Raw genomic sequence first — 21,017 nt, 5'->3', positions numbered from 1 at the left:
TTAATGGCAAAAGGTACCTTGAATGGATGAAAAGTGGCAAAAAATGGGGAAACAAATTGGAGAAAAGTGGCAAAAATTGGAAAAAGTTGCAAAAAATCTGGCAAAAATGGGAAAAAAATAGGTAACAAGTAGTATTTAATGGCAAAAGGTAGCTCTAATGGTTGAAAACTGGCAAAAAAGTTTCCCTTTAAGGTTTTCTGGGGGAATAATATTTAAAATTAAGACATCAAAGAGCCACAAATAGTCACAAAAGAGCCACATGTGGCTCCAGAGCCACAGGTTGAGTACCACTGCACTAGGCCCTTGTTAGGTTTTAGTAAAATGCCCTAAATGCATCGGAAAAGCCTTCGTCCAGCCCCTTATATCGGACAGATTAAGGCTAACCTTTTCACAAGCTGACTGGAAGAAAATACACTTCCTCTGAGACCGTTACATCAAATCTAAAATAAAACAGAGAGAGAAATATACATAAAAACAGAAGTCAGTGACCGTCAGAGCTCATAAACTCATATCAATTCACAACAGACCATAAACAACATTTCAGATATTAGAGATGTTTCATGAAAAATAGTTTTGTATTTGATGGCAGCAACACATCTCAAAAAAGTAGGGACAGGGCAACCGTTGTGTAGCATCCTCTTTTAACCATAAATATCTGGGAGGTGAGTTTTAGTAGAGGAATGTTGTCCCATTCTTGTCTGATGATTCTTATTCTCCTGGGTCTTTTTTTGCTGGATTTTTCCTTTCATGATGCTCTAAATCAAGGATGTCAAACTTAATCACAGCAGGGGCCAAATTCTGAATTTGGGTCCAACCTGAGGGCCGCACAGGGCCAACATTTACCCATAAACTGTCAACCTCATTCTCACCAGCAATGAACTATGGGGGACAAAAACCAAAGCACTGATGATAAATGATTTTGAGATTTAAAAAAAAGTAAAAATGGTATGTGCAAAGGCTCAAAATCTGAGCTAAAAATTTAATCTTAATGGCTCAAAAGGCATTTAAAGTCAAAATCATGTTTTTATAAGGCAAATATATAAGAAATGAAGTTTAAATCATGATTTTTAAGGGTCAAAACATGAAATAAAATTTTGAAATCATGAGTTTAAAGGTCAAAATATGAGATAAATTTCAAAATCATTGATTAAAAATGTCAAAGTCTGAGAAAAAGAAATACATTTTGAGTTTTACAGGTCAAAATATTGCTTGAAATTTAAAACTGAGGATACAAAAGTCCAAATTATGAGATAAAAGTCAAAGTAAGGAGCTAAAAAGGTCAAATGTGAGAAAAAAAATGTAAGTTAAAAATTCAAAATATTACTTAAAATTTTAAAATTGAGCATCAAGGAAGCTAAAAATGAGATAAAAAGTCAAAAACAGAACTGAAAAGGTCTAAATATTAAATAAAAGTCAAAAACATAACTTTTTCTTGTTTTTATGACAGAACGAGGATATTTTCAACCATCAGGGTCAGGTTTACATTTATAAAGGAGAGGAAATCTGCAGTTTTAATAAAAATATGATAGGATCTGGCGGGCCGGATCTGGCCCCCGGGCCTTGAGTTTGACACCCCTGCTCTGAATGTTTTCTCTTGGTGAAAGGTCTGCATGCAGGCTGATGTATGGCAGCTCAGGGCTTCCGTATATCACAGACTTTTTGGCACTATTTTTATATTTCCAGGCAGGTATTTGAGACCCATCTGTCAAATAAACGGATTTAAACAAACTTAGTTGAAGATACATCTTCATACATGAGTATGTCTCCGGCTTTTGTCCTCTCCAGGCCTCCGTAGCGGTGTAATGTTGATATCAGCTGATGCCTCCCTCCTCCTGTCTGTCAGATGAAGCTAGCTAACAGGCTAACGGGCTCCACTCAGTAACTATGGATGTGAGCCGGTTCACTCCGGGACAGAGACGCAGTGTCACCGGGCCACGGTAACACTGTCCGCGGCGTTTGTCCTCCTCTTCGGTCTCCTCTCCTCCCGTCTGTCTGCCCCAGTTTGGACATTTGGCCTTCAGCCGGTTATCTCGGCGACTTTTGCCCTCTTTATCCCGCTCTGGGTCACAGTGCGCCTCGGCTAGCCTGTTAGCCTCGGAGCTAATTGTCTGATATAAAGAGCTCTGATTGAGGCTAACTGACTTACTGACTCATTACGGGGACCCAAAACAGCGGGATGTGCCATGGCATCGGTTCGGGTGGCTGTCCGGGTCAGACCCATGAACAGGCGGTGAGTCATGGATGCTAGCACGGGTGTTTGAAGCTAACTCTGACGGTCATAGTTCATATTTAGTCAGAATAAGGAGAATTAGTGAAGCTGATTGAGGTGCGTGGGTGTTTAAATCACATGAACAGACTTAGACCATCTCAGGCTTTAAGGCTGTTTTAAATAATGCTATTATAGAAATATAGGTGGATTTATGGGCTCCAAGAGAAATTATTCACCGAGCAACATAAACTTAAAGTCTCACTGTGTTATACAGAGAGACATTATTAATTTATGGATCATAGTATCAGAAAAAAGAAAACTGAACAAAAACATGTTCATAGAAAAGAACAGTAGAGCCACTGAGTTCTTTTAGATACAACTTCTTTTCAAATTCTGGAAGAAAAAAGTCAAAATTCTGAACAAACTCAGTCAGATTAAAGTCAGAGTTTTGAGATTAAACTCAGAATTTAACATGTAGGTTAAAAATTCTAACATCACAGTCAGAATTCAGGGAAAAAAATCTGTCAGAATTGTGAACAATCTAAACCTTCAATCTCAAAAATAAGTCAGAATTCTGACCAAAAGTAATAATTTTGAGATTAATCTAGAGATTAATCTTTTGTAATGCAGAGTAGTGAGATGTAAGACAGAACTCTTAAATCCAAGTCAGAATTCTGATAGATGGAAGTCAGAATTTTGAAATCAAAGACTGGATTTCGAGATTAAAGTCAGAATTTTGAGATAAAAGTCAAAATTGAAATATTAAAGTCAGATTTTTTAAGATCAAAGTCAAAATAATGAAATTAAATCAGAAATCAGAAAAAAAAAATTAAGAATTCTGAACAATTTTCATCTTTAATTCCAAAACTTCTGAGATCAAAGTCAGAAATCATTACAAGAAGAAAGAAGTTAAGATTACAGCCAGAATTCTGAAAAAAAAAAAAAAAACTCAGAATTTTTAATCTAAGAATTCAGGGTTGAAAATCTGATTTTTAAAAAACATTTTTTAAAGCCAGTATTCTGGGAGGAAAGTCAGAATTCAGAAGTCAGAATAATGAAATTAAATCAGAAATCATAAAAAGTAAGAATTGTGAACAATTTTAGACTTTAATCCCAAAACTTCTGAGATCAAAGTCAGAAATTATTACAAAAAAGAAAAAAATCTAAAATTAAAGTCAGAATTCTGAAAAAACCCTCAGAATTCACAATGGAATGATTCTGAGTTGAAAATGTGATTTTTATTTTAAATTGAAGCCAGTATTCTGGGAGGAGAGTCAGGATTGAGATTAAATTCAGAATTCTGAACAAATTCAGCCTTTGAGCTCAGAAAAGTTTAGATCAAAACCAGAATTCCGAGATTAATCTCAGAATTAAAATTAGATTTTAATCTCAGAATTCTGACTTCTTTTCAGAATTCTTTGTTTAATCTCAGAATTCTCTTTTTTTCCCTCAGAATTAGAGAACAAAGATGACACAGAAATGATCCTAATCCTCATCTGTTCATAAAGGAGAGGATTTAATCCACCAGTAACATGAAAGCAAACACCACCATCCCTAAAATTAGACAAACCCTGGCAACGTTCCTGAACCATTCCTCTCGGTTCAGTGTTAACAGGAAGACTCCGGCAGACTGTCTGCTCCAATATCGGCAGTATTTTAGCAGACAGTTAGAACAGTGTGGAGTAATGTTTGATCAATTGGCTCCTCTCTTACAGAACAGTTTCATGTAATTGATGTATGTTTCCATAGTTCAGGTGCTTCCTAAGACCCATGATCTTTAAGTAACAGAAGTTGGACTGTTTTAAAACACGTGGGAAGGAAAAGAACCAAAGTATCAAACAGTTCTGGCAGCTTAAGTTGAAGTTGCTGACTGAGTGTGCAAGATGGAGCAGTGGTTATTGCTGCTGCCTCTCTGCAGGAAGGTTCCACGGTCTTTCTATGTTGAGTTTACATCTTCTCCTCATATCGGGGTTTACATGCATGCATGTGTTCTATCAGGGCTTACATGCATGCATGTGTTCTATCAGGGCTTACATGCATGCATGTGTTCTGTCGGGGTTTACATGCATGTGTTCTATCAGGGTTTACGTGCATGCATGTGTTCTGTCGGGGTTTACATGCATGTATGTGTTCTGTCGGGGTTTACATGCATGTATGTGTTCTGTCGGGGTTTACATGCATGTATGTGTTCTGTCGGGGTTTACGTGCATGCATGTGTTCTATCAGGGCTTACATGCATGCATGTGTTCTGTCGGGGTTTACATGCATGCATGTGTTCTATCAGGGCTTACATGCATGCATGTGTTCTGTCGGGGTTTACATGCATGCATGTGTTCTGTCGGGGCTTACATGCATGCATGTGTTCTGTCGGGGTTTACATGCATGCATGTGTTCTATCAGGGCTTACATGCATGCATGTGTTCTGTCGGGGTTTACATGCATGCATGTGTTCTGTCGGGGCTTACATGCATGCATGTGTTCTGTCAGGGTTTACATGCATGCATGTGTTCTATCAGGGCTTACATGCATGCATGTGTTCTGTCGGGGTTTACATGCATGCATGTGTTCTATCAGGGTTTACATGCATGCATGTGTTCTATCAGGGTTTACATGCATGCATGTGTTCTGTCGGGGTTTACATGCATGCATGTGTTCTCTTGGGGTTTACATGCATGCATGTGTTCTCTTGGGGTTTACATGCATGCATGTGTTCTGTCGGGGTTTACATGCATGTGTTCTCTTGGGGTTTACATGCATGCATGTGTTCTGTCGGGGTTTTCATGCACGCATGTGTTCTTTCGGGGTTTACATGCATGCATGTGTTCTATCGGGGTTTACATGCACGCATGTGTTCTATCAGGGTTTACATGCATGTGTTCTCTTGGGGTTTACATGCACGCATGTGTTCTGTCGGGGTTTACATGCATGCATGTGTTCTATCAGGGTTTACATGCATGTGTTCTGTCGGGGTTTACATGCACGCATGTGTTCTGTCGGGGTTTACATGCATGCATGTGTTCTGTCGGGGTTTACATGCACGTGTTCTCTTGGGGTTTACATGCATGCATGTGTTCTGTCGGGGTTTACATGCATGTGTTCTCTTGGGGTTTACATGCATGCATGTGTTCTATCAGGGTTTACATGCATGTGTTCTGTCGGGGTTTACATGCATGCATGTGTTCTATCAGGGTTTACATGCATGTGTTCTGTCGGGGTTTACATGCATGTGTTCTATCAGGGTTTACATGCATGTGTTCTGTCGGGGTTTACATGCATGTGTTCTATCAGGGTTTACATGCATACGTTCTATCGGGAACGATACATGCATCAGGGTTCACAGGGTTTACATGGCTCCACCCACAGAAGCCCATTAGGTTAATTGGCCCCTCTAAATGGCCGTAGTGTGAGTGTGGCTGCTTGACCGTCTCCTAATGTCAGCCCTGTGATTGACTGGTGGCCGGTCCAGGGTTTACCCTGCCTTTCACCCAGTAACAGCTGAGACTGGCTCCATCCTCCTGAGACTCCAATCATGTTAAGCAGTGATGATAATGGATGAATAACACTGATAAAACGCCCTTTAATAGACATCTCTGAGTCACTGTGATTTTAGCGTCATTCACCTCAATACTTCATGATTCTCATGTTTAAATAATACAGTCTCTTCTGTTTATGATCACTGCTATCATAATGTTCCATCTCTTATTCTAACAACAGTGTATTTATCATCTCTGTGGCTCTACTACTCAGGTTTGGTGTCCCTACATGCTGCTAAGAATGGGGGCCAATTAGCCACGAGCTAAGAGGCTAGCGGCGCCTCTTCAACAGCGACACAGAGAATGAATAAAGCCCTTTGAACATATTAGTAATGTTAATATGAGACTATTTGATGGAAGTAATGGTCTATTGCAGCTTCTTGTGTCTGTGGTGGCCTGTTATATGACGGCTGGTTATCAGCATGTGCAGCTTATATAATGTGCTGTTCTGTGGTTGTCTCCAAAGATAACTCACACCTTTGTGTCCGATTAGTCTCAGCTGACGCTGACGTGTACAAGCCTTACATCGGAGATCTTCATGCACAGACATGTTGAGTTTGTTTTCATGCTTTGTCTCAAACATGAAGGGTGGAGTTGACCCGGAGAATAAACTCAGGTGGAGACGGACGATCAGACTCCACTGAACAAACACGTCTCCCAGCTGGTACAGCTCAGGTTCAGTCACATGGTGATTATCGTTGACAGTCGGCCAGGGCTGACAGGAGAAAAGACACTGAAACTTGAAGGGAGTCAACTTTTGGACAGTTCTAAAGAGATGAATGATTTAGTCTAGAACAGGGCTGCCCTGGTCTCATCTCTGCTTCAGATACCATTTATCTATGAGTGGGGGTTATGAGTATCAGTCATTATTGCTTTATTTAGAGATGCACTGACTGTAAAATCAGTGCTGATTCTGATGTTTATAATAATTTAGCACACTTAAACATAAACTGTGTGCTGGAACAGATCCACTCAGTTGGACTTTAGCCCCTCAACACACTATTTCTGTCTAGATCAGGGGTGTCAAACTCAATCACAGAAGGGGCTGGATTCTGAATTCAGGTCTGAGCTGAGGGCTTAACAGGGTCCACATTTAACCAAACTGTCAACCTCATTTTCACCAGTAATAAATTATGGGGAAAAAACTAGCACTGATGAAAAATTATTTTGAGATTTAAAAAGTCAAAATGACAAGTTAAAAGGCTCAAAATCTGAGATAAAAAGTCAAAGAGGCCACCAAGACACCTATGACTACTCTGAAGGAGTTCCAAGCATCAGCAGCTGAGATGGGAGAGACTCTGCAGACAACAACTGTTGGCCGGGTTCTTCACCAGTCAGAGCTTTATGGGAGAGTGGAGAAGAGAAAGACACTGTTGAAGAAAACTCAGATTCAGTCTGGACTAGAGTTCACCAAAAGGACTGTGGGAGACTCCATGGTCAAGAGGAAGAAAGTTCTTTGGTCTGATGAGACCAGAATGGCCCCAAACACTGACATCACCCCAAACACACCATCCCCACTGTGGAGCACGGTGGTGGCAGCATCATGCTGTGGGGATGCTTAACACCTGAATATGTGTTCAAATGTGCTATCCCTGTTAATTTTGTACTTCTACTGTTACCACACCAGCCATGAGATAACTGTGATATAAATTTTCAGCCTATCTTTAACAAAACTGAGTACAGCCTGCGTTAAGAAGTTAAAAGGACAGTTAAGATAGATGTTATTACATTATTAGAACCTGGAGAAGTAGATGGATTGTGCAGATTGCATGTCTGTCATCAGGTAGATTCCTCCCTCTGAAATGCTAGTTCTAGTAGTCTGAGAATGATTGGACCAATTGGTGTCATTTGAGGTGAAAGAGGTGGGCGCTACAGGTGTGGTTTAGCTGAGGTGTAAACAATGGTGGCTCATGAAGAGATTAGCGTGAATGCAGCTGTAGGAGCAGTTTATCAGAGCCGGACGTTTTTTGTTTTTTTTTTAATTAAAAGCAAAGAACCGCACTGAAAGATTGTCTTGGTGGTTCAGATGTTTTGGCTCTGAACTTTGTCGATGTTTCACAGGGAGAAGGACCTGACTGCAAAATGCATCATCCACATGGAAGGAACCAAAACCAGCATCACCAACCTGAAGGTAGGAAATGCTGTTAGTCTGCTTAAAATACAAGCTGAAGATGATGTTAATGTGTTTCCTTGTTTTCTAAAGCTCCCTGAAGGCATCGGGGGAGATTCAATGAGGGATCGAACGAAAACTTTTACGTACGACTTCTCGTATGACTCCACGGACTGTAAGAGCTCAACATTCGTCTCCCAGGAAAAGGTAAAACACGTGTGTCCTCTCCTTTTCTGCTACTGCCCCGATTCTGCTGCTGTTTTATAACCGTAACTGATAGATGAGGTCAAATTCTCATAACGCAGGCTAACATCTGTCAAACTGGAGGATAGCTTGGTCATAAGTCATGGCAAAGTGCACCTGACCAAAAGGGTGGTTTTCAGCAGGTTTTTAAAAAAGTTCTACCGTGACACTTAAAGGGATATTTCAGTAAAAGAGTTTCAAAAAAGGAAGGATATCACTCAATCCAAGTTATGGAGGACAAAAAAACACCATTTCACTGGTTTATTTGTGTCACATCACATATAAAGGCTTTCAGCACAAGGCCTTCATCAGAGCATTTGACCTTGTACTGAAAACGTAAGCATTTGTTTGTGATTTGAGCCAAATAAACGAGTGAAATGGTGTTGTTTTGTCCTCATAACTTGGATTTAGTGATATGCTTCCTGTTTTAAACTCTTGAATGATTTTTGAGCTTGGGCATGGTACCCCACTGAGGGTCTACATTGATGTGAAGCGCAACTTTCTCCTTTAACTCAGGGATAGTTCAGCATTTTTTTAAGTTGGGTGGTATGAGGCACCTAGCGGTAGAAGAAGCATTAGTATCCAGTGATTTCGGTGAGCACTGCTCCTTTAAGAAGGACTCTCTGATTTTAGGAAGCTAGGCTATACAGTGTAACACATCGGTACAGTTTCTCAGTGAAATTTAGGAAGTTTTTGGTAAAAACGGGTCACAAAACAGTGTCGGTTCAAATGTACGCACTGTCAAAACTTTTTGAACCATTTTATACCCAGAAAGCCTCTGTGATATTGTCACTATTTTGCAGTGCAGGCTTTGGCTACCAGTTCTGTGCTCTTGCACTGCAAAATAGTGATAAAATCACAGAGGCTTTATGGGTATAAAATGCTCCAAAAAGTTTTGACAGTGCGTACGTTTGAACCAACGTTGTTTCGTGGTCCATTTTTACCAAAAACTCCCTAAATTCTGCAGAGAAACAGTACCCATCTGTTAAATTACATAGCAGGGGTCACTAACTGGCGGACCGTGGTCTGGGTCCGGGCCCCAGACGCCATCTGATATGGACTTGGACCCGTACCTACAATCATTAGATTAACAGGGAACTTTAAATTTGACGGGGTGCTTCTATTTTAACAGGCGCAGCTACTCCAGGATATACGGTACTGGTTTTGCAACTCAGGAAATGCAAAGACCAATTGCATGCAAACCTTTGGCCGAGATGCTGCTCGGCCAAAGGTTTAAATAAAAACGTGTATTTTAAATAAAATTAACAGCATTAAAGGAAAACTAATTTTCAGTTTATCAGCACAACAAGTCCCTGAAATATCACACTGACTCAAGTTAGACATCATGATGTTCCAGACCTTTGGTTTAATACATTTTCTCTGACTGATCCTTTGATTTTTAGGTGATTATTCGTGCTGTATAGCCTAGCTTCCCCAACACCCACTGAAATCCCTGGAGGCTTATGCCACTACTACTGCTAGATAACTCATACCACCTAACTTAAAAAATACGGAAATATCCCTTTAAGCATCAGTATAAACAACAAACAGTAATAATAATATTAATAGATATGCTGATTTATGGTGATAAATAGCTTTTAAATGATGGAAAAGAAACCACACATCATACATGACCAAATGTGCAGTTTAATCAACATTTTAAAGACAAAAATGCTGAAAGTAGGTGAAGATTTTGAAAGAGCCAAGCTCTAGTCAAAACTTTGAATTCAGGATTAACATAAATAAATAAAGCTTCAAAATAGCAAAGTGATTAAAAGAAACAAGGCAGGGTTTTTCCTTTGTGATTTTGGGGTCAGTTTCCCTCCTGGCAAACATGATTCTTTTATTCATTAATAACTGAAACCCTGCTTAACTCCAACCAGAGTTTTGGCTTCATAACAATGATCTATAGTTTTAAAATAATGTTCTGTGCCCATCTGAAGGTTTTGAGCCCTATTTCAGGATTAATCTCCACCTCACATGATCCTTTTTATTCACTTTGCATTACTGCTCTGGTTCAAACTGGCACCGATTCTCTCGCTCACAATCAGAGCTCCACGTAAGGCTGAAAATGCCAACTTCCCTCCTCTTCATGTAGGCAGCAGCGTGGTTATAAAAAGCAGAATTTAAGTGCCCAGCAGGAGTAGAGGCATATGCGCAGGCATGTTTCTGTAGGCGGGACAAACTCATTATTTTACAGCATACTTTAGTAACAAAGGTATGGTGTCATTATTGTTGAGTATAGAGTGCATTTTGGGCTCAAATTATTCTTTAACTTTCCATTAAATCTGGACTGTGAGCTCAAAACTGCCTCAGATTTCCTCTATCGTTGCTGAGATGTTTCTACATCTTGACTGGAGTCCAGCTGTGCTAAATTAACCTGATTGGACTTGATTCTAAAGCCCCTCCCCTCTCTATAGAACGCCTCACAGCTGACAATGATATCAGAGCAGAAACCATGGGTCAAAGGTCAAAAGGACAGGATTGTTGACAGGCACAGATCTGGGAAAGGCTACAGAAACATTTCTGCTGCCCTGAAGGTTCCCAAGAGAACAGTGGCCTCCAGAATTCTGACATGAAGAAGTTTGGACCAATCAGGACTCTTCTAGAGCTGGTCGCTCGGCCAAACTGAGCTCCAGAGATCCTGTGTGGAGATAACACATGGTTCCAAAAGAGCAACCACCACTGCAGCCCTTCAATGATCTGGGCTTTATGGCCGAGTAGAGAAATGGAAGCTTCTCCTCAGTGAGAAACACATGAAAGCAAAACATAAAAGCTCGCTATGAGTTTGCAAAAAAGACCCTGAAGGACTCTGACTGAGAGAAACCAGATTCTCTGGTCTGAGACTGGACAGGGAAAGCTGAATGGAGTAAAGTAGGGATGCAAGATGTTATCAGCCTGGTACTGATATCAGCAGATATCAACATTTCTGACAATATTTACATCCGATATTTTGGCCATGAATATCAGCATGTATCAACTGTAAATGGCGTCCTTATATACTAACATTTTAGTGGCGTTTTAGTCTGAACCAACAGACCTGTGTCAGTTGAGGTCTTTTCTTTATTTATCTTCATTCTTTAAACATCCAAGTGTTTAAGGATGAAACTTTGTTTCCTTGGTCATCCTCAAACCTTTAAATGTGTCCAAAAGGACTGAAATTTCTTGTCTGAAAAGCGTATTTAAATATCAGTATAGATATTGACTAGAATGAATCAGTAAATATCAGCAAAAATCCAATATTGTGCATCCTTAGAGCAAAGTGCAGAGATATCCTCAGTAAAAAACCTGTTCCTCAGGACCTCAGACTGGCCTGAAGGGTCACCTTCCAATATGACTATGAAAAATGTTAAAATGTTTTGCAGCAATAATGACTCCATAGAAGACCTCAAACATAACGACTAAAAGAAAAACACATTAGAGCAGGGGTGTCCAACTCAATCACAGCAGGGACTGGATTCTGGATTTAGGTCTAACCTGAGGGCTTAACAGGGTCAACACAACCTTAAACTGTCAACCTCATTTTCACCAGTGAAAAAATATGAAAAAAACAGCCCTGATGATAAATCATTTGGAAATTCAAGAAAGTGAAAATAATAAGTTTAAAGACTCAAATCTGAGATAAAAATTCAAATTTATTAGTTCAAAAGATCAGAACACGATATTTAAAGTAGAAAAATATTGTTTATAAAGAGCAAATATATGAGGAGAAAGTTGAAATCACAAGTTTGAAAGGTCAAAATATGGGCTCAAATTTGAAATCATGAGTTTAAAAGACAGTTATGTCTTAAAATTTTAGATTGTGAGTCTGATAGTTCAAAATATGTGATTAAAAAGCCAAAATTGGAAGTTGAAAATGTAAAAATATGAGCTAGAATTCAAAATGATGACTTAAAAAGTTGAAAATATGATTTAAATTCAAAATTGGGAGTGTAAAAGGTCAAAACATGATATATAAAGTAAAGCTTATGAATTTTAAATGTTAAAATAAATGAGAGAAAAAAATTTGAAATCCTGTGTTTAAAAGTCAAATTATGGGGTTAAAAAGCCAAAGTAAGGAGTTGAAAAGGTCAAAATATGACTTAAAGTTTAAAATTGTGAATCTGAAAGATAAAAATGTGACATATAAAGTCCGAATTATGAGTTGAAAAGGTCAAAGTATTAAATGCAAAATCAAAATCATAAGTTTGAGTCGTAATCTTGAGATGCAAAATTGAAAATATGAAATAAAATGAAATATTTTTTTTCCCTTCCACATTCTTGACTTTTTTTTTTTTTTTTTTGGGCATTTTTTGCCTTTATTTGATAGAGGAGGACAGTGGATAGAGTCGGAAAAAGGGATGAGAGCGGGGAGAGACATGCGGTAAAGGGCCTCAGGCTGGATTCGGACCCGGGCCGTCCGCGTACATGGGGCGCACCTTAACCACTCAGCTGCCTGTGCCCCCATTCTTGACTTTTTAATCTAATTTTTCTTATTCTTTACTCTCCCAGATTTTTATGACTTAACAAGGATATTTTAAATAATCAAGCTGAAGTTTACATTTTTATACTGGTGGGCCAGTTAGAATACAAAAATAATATGATCTTGTGGGCTGGATATAATTGTTCAATGGGCCGGATTTGGCCCCCGGGCCTTGTGTTTGACACCTGTGCATTAGATGAAACTTTTAAATGATGTGAAAACAACCAACCAGGTAACAGAGTTCTATGCTTTAACTGTTCCTACTCCATGTCTGGGTGGATGGTCTGTGCAGATCAGATTCATTTGAATCCTCACCTGAAGCTCCACATCTTATTTGATCCCAGGTGATAAGAGCACACGAGTCTAAGAGCAGTATGTGAGGTATCTGGGTCATAGCTGTGTTTACTCTGAACGATCACATTACTGCTGAAATGTCAATACTGAGTCATGTGAGCAGCAACATCTGCAGTGTAATGTTTCCCAGAACTCGGTGACGTGTACGCAGGAGCTTTAAAGAGATCTCTGCTGAAATAACATTTTCATTCTCCCTCTCAGGTTTTCAAAGATTTGGGCTCAGACGTGCTGAAGGCGGCATTCGAGGGCTACAACGCCTGCGTCTTTGCCTACGGACAAACCGGCTCGGGGAAGTCCTACACCATGATGGGAAATCCTGTGAGGCAAAACCCAGGGCATATTTAACATCACACTCTAAAAGACTTTCAGGCACAATGATGAGATTTAAGGAGGCTGAATAATCAATAGTCTGCTCAGTGAAGGCTCCACTGACCTAATGTTGTTTTCTAAAGATTAGAGCAATCAGTACGACTGAAACCATCGATTATAATCAGATAATCTGCTTTTATGATTAATCACTGCAGGAGAATGCTGGTACTTTCAAACCTTTGGCCTAGTTTTACACATTCATGGGTCTAAATGACTAAAAAGGACAAAAACTTGAGCTGCTGTAGGTCTATTAGTCCACTCTAACACTGTACTGCCAATACTTACAGCTGATGGGCAGATTTTATAGTCATAATACCCGCTTAAAATATTGGTGGAAGTGTTCAGATCTGCTGAGGCCAATAATAACGTGAAATTCCTGCATAGAATTGTCAGAAACGTCCATACTTTAACACTTTCTGTTGCCATGTTTCAAACATTACAAACTCCATGATATCAGTGATCACTAGAATAATCTTTACTCTATTTATGCCCTTCTGTTTCCGTCCTCACCATTAAATGCTGAATACAATAAGGCAGATTTGCATGGAACAGGATACTTTTCCCCAAATAACTGCATCATGGCTCAGCATCTCTGCACGCCGGTGCGTATGTGCTGATAGGCCAACAACACTATAAGGGGAGCTTTAAAGCTGTGCCTTTGGAATTTATTTACAAAATTTTAGCACGTGCACTTTTTTGTGGAGCTTTGAAAAGCATCAGACAGCAGGTGGGCCACATGATGTGACTTATTACTCTCAGCAAATGGAACCCATTCATCTCAGATATGACGTCTAACCTGCTCTCACATCAGACTTCTGAACGCAGTAGAAGTCCTTGAATGATGACTCAGCACAACATTTTTGGATTTTATAGAAAATCTGTACATATTTATGTTTTTTTTATAGCACCAGTTTGGAACCAGTAGACCCAAGAAGAGGGATCAAGGACAGTTATGGTAGTGAGATATGACCCAGCTGTGCTGGATTGTACGGTACTTTCCAGTTTCAACACTAGATGGCACTGTTGTGTTATCTCTCTGAACCAGGGGTTCTCAACCTTTTAAAGGGATACTTCAACATTTTGGCTAATTTGCCCATTGCCATAATTCCTGTGGTCTTAGTGGGGGGGGACCAATATACCAGCTGCACAGCTAACACTATGTAAGCAGACGGTATTTTTTGTTTTCCCTCATCAAATACACAATCCAACAACTCCAAAACGCTCTCGTGGACAAGTCGTGACCTGCACATTCACCACGCTATGAAATAATAACGTATAATTATGTAACATTACAACACATGAAGCAAATACTTGGAACTATTTCTTGAGTAAACCACTGGGCGGAGTGATACAGTGCAGCAGCCATGTCTGGAGTGTAGTTCTGGCTTTGCATTTAATTTTAAAACATCTCTGTCTCGTAATGTTCCATGATTATTTCATAGCCTGGTGAACAGTAGATCACTTTACACCAGCAGTAGCATGTTATACAATTTTGGGGCCCAAGACAAACAAACATTTGCACTAATCAGAGAAAAACCCACTTTACTTTTGTGTGAAAGCAAAAAGTTCTTAACCCACTTAATGACTGTTTAGCAGTGTTGGTGTAACGCGTTGCTAAGTAACGCGTTACAGTAAATCCGTTACTTCTTATGGTAACTAGTAGTGTAACGCGTTTCTTTTCAAAATGAATAATGCCGTTACCGTTACTGGGAATTTAGATCACACATTACTCGTTACTTTTACAGCTGACAACTCTTTGATGAAGGTTAGCAAACATCCGGTTCGGCAGACGATGTGACAGAGCGGCAAGCACATCAGCATCGTGGGAGAGAGAACAGCCTCTGCAGAAAGAAACAAACACAGGCACTGAAGCGCACACACACATCATTGCTGAGCACTCGAGCGTGAGCTCTCTGTCTTGGAAACACCAGAATTACTTTTCCCTCCTTGGGATAAAGGACGAAAAAGAACAGGGAAGTAAAACCTTTCCACCTCCACGAACAGCAATTTTAACTTTACGAAGTACTGAGTTAAACAACACGCTTCAGCTAAACTAATTTCCAGAGAGCCGGATGCTAAAGACACCGCTAACCCAGGTACAGTTCACGTTAGCTGGGCAGAGCAAGCTGGGAGGAACCGCCCCATCTAAACAACCCAAACTGGATTTAATTCACCACCAGCTGCAGAGTGTGTCACTAAGGAAGCACTAAACAGACTGATAGCAAAGTATGCTGTTAAAGACACGCTTCTGATATAAGCTGTGTAGTCCACTGTCTTCAGAAAAATAAGAGAAAAAGATAAGACGAGGGATAGGACCGCCATGTAAAAAGATATTCAGAGAGCAGCCGGGATTTAATCTTTTCTCTGTCAGTAGAGTAGCCTAGATCTATTTGAGACTTCTTAAACAGTGTTAAAAATGCTTTAACACTGTCAAAAATTGAGAAACATTTCTACTGAGTTCTATTGTTTCACCACTTTCCAACATCATGATAATGGCTACAATGTTATATAAAATTTGAGTTATTTCCTCTCACACTGTCATAACTACACAAATTAATGTGATGTGTACAATAATGAGGATTCAAGTGAAAAAAGTAATGCCTGAGTTACTTTTCAAAGTAACTAGTTACTTTTATAAAGCAGTTACTCAGTTACTAACTGTTACTTTTTGCAAGCAGTAACTAGTAGCTGTAACTAGTTACTATTTTTCAGTAACTTGCCCAACACTGCTGTTTAGTGATGTTTATTGTATAGAAATGTCCAAGCGGAGTTTAAAATATCCATTTAGAAACTCTAGAATGAGATATGGTAACCAAATGACATCAGAAAACACAATTTTTTGTGTATTTATAAAAATAAAGACTAATTACTTAAAGGTAAATGATGATTTAACAACCAAAAATTCTCAAAAAGTCACCAAGTTAACCATTATGCCCTGTTAAAAAAGTTGCTTTCAGGTGGTTAACTGCAAAGTTTATAGTTTGACCTTTAAAATGGAATAACTTTATGAAAGATTGATATTTTTCCAAACTTTTTTCCCAGTTTCTTCATGAAGGGGTTCTTGATTGATTTATATCATAATTTAATGAATCGCATTAAAAATTAACCCTTCAGAGGCCATTTTTATCATATACCACTAACTGATTTTTGGAAAAAAAAAAAAAAAAGCAAACAAACATGTCAGTCAATATTCAAAACATTTTTTTGACTTTGTGTGTTATCAGTATCACCAGCTTAACTATCATGATAATACGTGAGAAGATTGATTTTGGTGCATTATTTTTTTTTTTGCATAATGTCAGTTTGTCCAAAACAGTTACTTCTGGTTTGTTCCCTACAAAGTTTGTACCATAGACTTCCATTATAAACACATTTTTTGACCTCCCATGTAAAACAAAGTGAAAAAATATTTTCCCTGTAATTTCCCATTTCTCTGTAGCAAAGTACTTGAAGTTTTGTAAAAATTAAATCAATCACAAAATTGCCCCATTTTCACATCACCCCACCCACCCAGGTCAAAAAAAGGTGTTTTTAATGGAAGTCTATGGTACAAACTTTGTAGTGACTACACAGTCAAAATACAGTGGATATGGATGAAACTCAAAAATATCAAATTCATGCAAAAACACACTCCCTGACCTAATTTTTGTGGCAAGCTCACAATCACACCCAAAGTTATTTCATATAATACACTCTAAAATACACAGATTTCCCTTAACAGTGCATAAGGGTTAATGTTTGTTTATATATTTGAATAATACTAATTTTGAAATATTTAACCCTTTACTTACTGAGTCTAAAAATGGAGATTTGGACATATTTTGTTATTCTGGCTATAGAATAGTCAGGAAAAGCCCTAAGTCTGAGAGCTTTGGTGCCTTTTCCCAGGAGTACTTGAACTTGACTTTTCAACCTCTGGTTAATGATTATTGCACATTATATGGAATTGTCAGCAGTCTAAAAGAAGAAAAACACAAAAACAGATTTGTTTTTCATGGCTTTTATGAGAAGAAATTTTGTTATTGCTCATGAAGTTTTGATTTGACATCTGAAATGTGAACCTATACATGTTTAGAACAATCACCAGTCATTTTTTGAGTCTAGGACTCTGGGTGTGCAAAACACAGTGCAAAAGATAACTATATACATAGGCGACAATTAGTGCAAATAAAGGTGGAAAAATGCATTCTCAACATTCTCAGTAACATATTGTTATTGCACATGACAGACACGCACAAATGCCACTATCTAACGCTATTTTTAGAAAAACAAAACACCACTCTCTCTCGCTCTCCTTTTACTCTCTTCCTTCACTCTCCTTTCTCTCTCGTCTTCTGCCAAAGCTGCTGTTTTCGTATTGCTGTTCAACATTACCGTAATATATATACCACACATCATATATCACTGGAAAGCACAGATTCTCAGCTCTCTGTCAGCTTTTTTTAGATCGGGCAAACTTTCGAGGAGTTACAGTGTTGAGAATCCATGTAGCGGTCTTGCAATACTTCTGGTGTGTTGCTATGAATGCCCACGTCATACGGTTGCCAGTACTGTAATGAACCATATACGTACGCATGCCCACAATTCTAAGCTTTCAAACACCATTGGAATTTCTCTGATTGGACAAACTTTGACAGAGTTACAGTAATAATACTCTGGACATATAAAACACAGCGCTGGTGCCGGCTCAGTAGGTAAAGGGTTAAATTAAGTCACACCAAATGACTTTTTGGAAGTTTTTATGTCCTTTTTCTTCCTAAGATATCAGTGAATTTTATTGACTTTATCATTTACAGTTGCTTTAATGCCACAATAACATCAGCAAATTTACTTGAATGTGTTAACCCCTTAAATTCCTAATGGCCAGAAGACAGCCCTGAGTCAGCATGTGTGCCTAACGGTGAAGCCCGCCTCTGAACACCAGAAAACATCCACAAATAAACACATTAAAACACATCTAAACACTCTGCCCAAGGGCATGATGGGAAACTCTGCACACACTTTCCTCTATATTTTGCGATTGCAGTGGGCGGAGCTTAGATAATTCACTCTTTATAGACCATTTCAGTCAGACTGGAGTTAGGATTATACTTTAGGAGTTAAAATCAACTCTGAGAACTATTTTTAGAAATTAACAGACATGTCTGACATCACAAAGGGAATTCAAAGCTATCAGAGCTTCTATTTTTGTGACGCCACATGCTTAAAACATTAAGATAAATCTCACTGGTGTTTGCCTTTATTTTTTGTGTTCAGGGGGATGCAGGTTTGATCCCGAGGATCTGTGAAGGATTATTCAGCCGGGTCAACGAGGCGACTCGATGGGACGAAGCTTCATTCCGCACAGAAGTTAGGTGAGTCGGACTGTAACCTGCTAACCCGTCTGCTCGATTAAACTTTGGAATATTTAAAAGCAGCCAGGCTGTTAGACATCTTAATAGCCTCAGTCACTGGACCAGGAGCCCAGATTAGATATTAAAAGCATTTGGTAAAGCTCCAAATGAAGAGAATGTGACCGTTTTCTCACTCAGCCATTATGTATCGATCCTCAGGGTGAATATGGGTTACCATCGCTCTACAAGCATGAAGAACAAAGAGCTAAAACATGAAGATAAAGACAGTTTTTCAGCTTTAACTGCATCCTTCATCTTCATTCCTTCTCTTCAGTCTTGGCTGTTTGGAGCAGCAGCTTTAGGGTTAACAGGAGCTAATATAGTCAGAGAGAAAACAGGAGAATGCCATCATTTATGAACCTAAAGAGGACATTCAGAGCTCTAAGTTGAGGCTGTTTTTGTTTTTAGTTACTTGGAGATCTACAACGAGAGGGTGAGGGACCTGCTGAGGAGGAAGTCCACTCAGACCTACAACCTGAGAGTCAGGGAGCACCCCAAGGATGGGCCGTATGTGGAGGGTGAGACAATCGCACCAAACAGGAACAAAATACAGCGTTTTTCTTTAAATCGAATTTGCATGACAGTAAAGCATTATATACTACATATATTACTATAAATATTACTTTTTATGTATTGTTTTGATTTTTCAGAGTCACATTTTTTTAATTTTAAGTCATTTTTTAAATATTTGAACCTTTAAAACTCATGATTTTGACCTTTTTTAATCTCATATTTTGAAGTTTAGATGTATTTTTTTTGTATTCTATCTCATATTTGGACCTTTAAAACTCATGATTTTGAATTTATCTCATGTAATTGCCTTTAAAAACTTTTTTGACTTTTAATTTCATGTTCTGACCTTTTGATCTTTTAAGTTTGACATTTTATCTCAGATTTTGAGCCTTTGAACTTATCATTTAGACTTTTTCAATCTCTAAAACATCAGTGCTTAGTTTTTTCCATAATTCATTACTGATGGTATGATGATGACAGTTTCTGGACAACTATTGACCCTGTTAGACCCTCAGGTTAGACCTGAATCCAGAATCCGGCCCCTGCTGTGACTGAGTTTGACACCCACGCAGATGTTCGGTTATTTGCAGATTCTTTTCTAACTTGCCCCGCCCTCCCTGCTTTTCTCAGACCTGTCCAAACACCTGGTACAGAACTACAGCGACGTGGAGGAGCTGATGGAGGCGGGAAACATCAACCGTACCACCGCCAGCACGGGCATGAATGACGTCAGCAGCCGCTCCCACGCCATCTTCACCATCAACTTCACACAGGTTAGACCCTAGTTACACAGGAGTGTGTAACGCGTGAGGTACGTGGCTGCACACGGAGCTACAACTAGTGAAATCTACTCGTGAATATCTACAAATATCAGACATGAATCTCGCCGTCCTCTGTCCTAGCTGAGCCAGCAGAAGCGCTAAACCCGTGCTAATGAGTCGAAGCGTCTTTGTAATTTTCAGCCAGATCTTAACAAAGCCTCTCTCCCTCTTTCAGGCCAAGTTTGACGCGGAGATGCCCAGTGAGACAGTCAGTAAAATCCACCTGGTAGATCTCGCCGGCAGCGAGCGAGCGGACGCCACCGGAGCGACGGGCGTCCGCCTGAAGGAAGGAGGAAACATCAACAAGTCTCTGGTCACTCTGGGAAATGTCATCTCCTCACTGGGTAAGAGATGTGACATGATTTGTGTTTATGTGGTTTATGTGTTCGCTGACTGCTGATCTCTTTGCAGCCGACATGACGCAGGACGGCGGGAACACCAACCTGAAGAAGAAGTCTGTGTTCGTCCCTTACAGAGACTCGGTGCTGACGTGGCTGCTCAAAGACAGCCTGGGCGGAAACTCCAAGACCATCATGATCGCCAGTGAGACAAAAGTTTGACTAAAAACCTAAAAAAAGGATGAAGAAACTGATCTGATTTGATTCTGTTTGTCATTGCAGCCGTCTCCCCCGCTGACGTGAACTACGGCGAGACGCTCAGCACACTGAGATACGCCAACCGAGCCAAGAACATCATCAACAAACCGACCATCAACGAGGACAGCAACGTCCGGCTGATCAGAGAGCTGAGGGCCGAGATCGCTCGCCTGAAAGCTCTACTGGTCCAAGGAAACCAGGTACACAAACACAGACGGGGGAGTGAGAGGGAGGTCTCACTCTGCTGCTTTTATAAGTTATGAAAAGCGACCTCATGGTTAACAGTACAATATGTAGATATTGCATGAGGCTGTTTACCACTTCTTCAACTTTACTCGGGCACTTGTGATCACACTCACCAGGTGGAGCTGGAACCGGATTGATGCAGTTTAGGCAGAACTGGGGCGGGATTAT

General features: G+C 39.6%; 1 protein-coding gene across 7 annotated transcripts in view; it reads left to right on the top strand.

Annotated features, from left to right (window-relative positions):
- Positions 1 to 1,774: 1,774 nt before the first annotated feature.
- kif16ba (kinesin family member 16Ba) overlaps positions 1,775 to 21,017 on the top strand; it is a 47,441-nt gene continuing 28,198 nt past the window's right edge. For 4 of the 7 annotated variants that reach the window (XM_041784706.1, XM_041784707.1, XM_041784705.1 and 1 more), the window contains exons 1-10: positions 1,775 to 2,230; positions 7,804 to 7,873; positions 7,946 to 8,059; positions 13,113 to 13,229; positions 18,537 to 18,634; positions 19,082 to 19,191; positions 19,817 to 19,959; positions 20,183 to 20,351; positions 20,419 to 20,550; positions 20,628 to 20,803. In XM_041784706.1, the coding sequence (XP_041640640.1) occupies positions 2,184 to 2,230; positions 7,804 to 7,873; positions 7,946 to 8,059; positions 13,113 to 13,229; positions 18,537 to 18,634; positions 19,082 to 19,191; positions 19,817 to 19,959; positions 20,183 to 20,351; positions 20,419 to 20,550; positions 20,628 to 20,803 (1,176 nt within the window). In that variant the 5' untranslated portion in view covers positions 1,775 to 2,183. The remainder of the gene's footprint in view (positions 2,231 to 7,803; positions 7,874 to 7,945; positions 8,060 to 13,112; positions 13,230 to 18,536; positions 18,635 to 19,081; positions 19,192 to 19,816; positions 19,960 to 20,182; positions 20,352 to 20,418; positions 20,551 to 20,627; positions 20,804 to 21,017) is intronic. The other 3 variants (XM_041784711.1, XM_041784710.1, XM_041784709.1) reach the window with 2 other exon arrangements.

Source organism: Cheilinus undulatus, linkage group 4 (genome assembly GCF_018320785.1).
Source record: "Cheilinus undulatus linkage group 4, ASM1832078v1, whole genome shotgun sequence".
NCBI lineage: Eukaryota > Metazoa > Chordata > Actinopteri > Labriformes > Labridae > Cheilinus > Cheilinus undulatus.
This window is presented reverse-complemented; position numbering and strand designations above follow the sequence as displayed.